The sequence below is a fragment of the Lactuca saligna genome, chromosome 7 (assembly GCF_052625555.1).
Source record: "Lactuca saligna cultivar CGN05327 chromosome 7, ASM5262555v1, whole genome shotgun sequence".
Taxonomy (NCBI): Eukaryota; Viridiplantae; Streptophyta; class Magnoliopsida; order Asterales; family Asteraceae; genus Lactuca; species Lactuca saligna.
In genome coordinates, this window is record NC_136423.1 from 22,239,269 (window position 1) to 22,241,660 (window position 2,392).

Consider the following 2,392-nt stretch of genomic DNA (forward strand, 5'->3'; position numbering starts at 1 on the left):
GAGATTGGAAAGAAAATTCACATGATGATTTTGCCCTTTCTCGAGTTAAAAGAGGACGAAATCGATGCAGAGTGTTACAGGCAGTGGTGGAGCTTGAACAATTAACTAAGGGGGGGGGGGGGAGTATTATAAATTGGAATTAACATTTAAAAAAACCAAATTGTTTTCAACAAATAAACACCAAAAACACCTAGAAAAAGAATTACAACTCAGCCCGCCGACCTTTAATGTATTTAAATTCATCAATTACAGAGTTCGAATCAATGTTTTTAGTGATTTCTCTTTATATGTAAATCACCAAGTTGTTTCCACAAGACACTTGCATATGTCAGCAATAGTTGATACACCATTTAGTCTGGGATTCTTTGTGATATCAATATTAAAAATCTCCAATTGATATCGTAATTGAATCATCTCTTGCTCCGTAAAATCTTTAGGGTAATATGCCGCAACAAGAATTAATCACTTTAGAAACTAAAGTAGAAATAAGTCTTAACAACTCCCTCACTCGATCATTGAATCTACTATTCAACTCATGTAACTGTTTGTCCAATGTAGCTGTTAACAAATCCACTCGATAAAAATGTTCAAAATTAACATGATTATCTGTTTTTCTAGGCTAGTATCGAGTAGAAGTATATGGAGCATTCATATCTGGCATATTTATTTGATGTTTTTCAAAAAAAAAAAAAAAAACTCTTACTTCTGCAAGTAAAGTCTCCCATCCCTTGTTTCTGAAATCATTTAAACCTCCTTTTTTTGCCGACACTAACTCCATGGCATTAAGAATAACTTGGGATTTCTTTTATAGAGCTTGAGAAAGTGTTTCAGGTTTTTCCCATTACTTCCTTTATTAGGTGAAGAATAAATACAAACTCAAATGATTTCAGATAACAGTAAGCTGCATCAGTATCTCCGCGTTGAGAATCAGTAGTAGATATGTCATCAATTATTCCTTGGAGAGCAACACGAGTACAAGAAAACATGTTAAGGAAACTACAAATGGAACGAAAATGAGAACCTCAACGTGTATCACCAGCTCTTCTTAATGTCTCAACTTGATTCAATCCTTTACCTGATTCGATTTCACCCAGTTCCAATAATTTTTAAATCTCAGTTGTCTTTGCTTTTTGTAACTCATCATGATGCTTACTGGAAGCACAAATACGTTAATTGTAAAAATAATATGCATAAGGACAATCCTCAAGAACAAGTGCTTGTAATCCGTTCCATTCCCCTCTCATATTACTAGAACCATCATAACCTTGGCCACAGATTTTACTAACATCAAATTGATAGTGTAAAAGTTTTCTCCATATAATTGTTTTCAAGGTTAATGATAAGGTATCCCTAACATGAACCAAATCCAAGAACCTTTCTCGTATGATTCCTTCCGCATCAACAAATCTCAAAACTATCGCCATTTGCTCTTTTTTAGATTCATACCATGACTCATCAACGATGACACAAAAGTATGAATCCCCCACTTCACTACAAATATGCTTTTGAACTTTATTTGCAATAATACTAAGAATTTCTTTTTGAATTTCCCCAGAATTATACTTTGAATTATAAGGAGCTTTCTCTAATATAACATTTGCAACTTCATCATTATACGATGCTAGAAATTTTAGAAGTTGGAGAAAATTACCATAAGTTTTGGAATCAGGAGTTTCAGCATGTCCTCATAAAGCACAAGCTTACAAGGTTAACCAACGAATTGTATCAATTGAAACTTTTAATCGTAAACGGTTCTTCAATATTTGCGCTTCATTTTGCTTCACTATGATATTTTCAATGTGTGCTGCTTGGTTCATCAAGTTTTCAGTGAATGCAACAACATTTCTATGTTGTGAGCAACCAATATGTTTCAAGAACGCACAATTTTTCCCGTCATCAACTTTTTTTCCAATTGTTAAATCTTTTAACAATAAATGCGCCGTAACCATGATACACACTTGGTTTATCATTAAATATATAACAAATAAAACAATAAGAAGCGTGTGTTGTTGGAGAATATTCTAGCCAATTAGGGAAAATGTTGAAACAAGAATATTTGAATCTACGAGGATGTTTTGTTGAACATTTAGCTTGATACTCCTTAAGATGTATTTGGAAAGGTCCTAAATTCAGATAAGCTCATCTCACTTGTTCTCTTAAATTAACCAGATAATTCCACATTTGCTTTCATTTAGCAAGATCTCTTTCTTGATTCTTCAAATCAACTTCATTAGGATTTTCCTTTTCTTGTGGTTGTGGCTGATTCTCTTGTTGTTTATCCTTTACTTGAGGTTGTGGCTCATTCTCTTGTTGATTTTCTGTTCCTTGCGGTTGTGGCTCACTTGTTGAAGCTTTGTGACGTTTACTCTCTTCACTTTCATGATTAGTTTCT

At 33.5% G+C, this 2,392-nt stretch overlaps 1 protein-coding gene across 1 annotated transcript; it reads right to left on the reverse strand.

Annotated features, from left to right (window-relative positions):
- Positions 1–1,169: 1,169 nt before the first annotated feature.
- Positions 1,170–1,949, reverse strand: LOC145006733 (uncharacterized). Its single transcript, XM_078965791.1, has 2 exons — positions 1,718–1,949; positions 1,170–1,621 (listed from the first exon to the last, which is right to left on the reverse strand). Exons 1-2 carry the CDS (start codon positions 1,947–1,949, stop codon positions 1,170–1,172), a joined length of 684 nt encoding a protein of 227 aa, XP_078821917.1.
- Between the last annotated feature and the right edge of the window lie 443 nt (positions 1,950–2,392).

Bases quoted from the DNA above. Each gene is read 5' to 3' on its own strand.
- LOC145006733 (XM_078965791.1), bottom strand. From the start codon at position 1,949: ATGGTTACGGCGCATTTATTGTTAAAAGATTTAACAATTGGAAAAAAA. The intron at 1,622-1,717 runs GTTGGTTAACCT...TAAAATTTCTAG, and splicing joins AGTTTCAATTGATACAATTC to CATCGTATAATGATGAAGTT.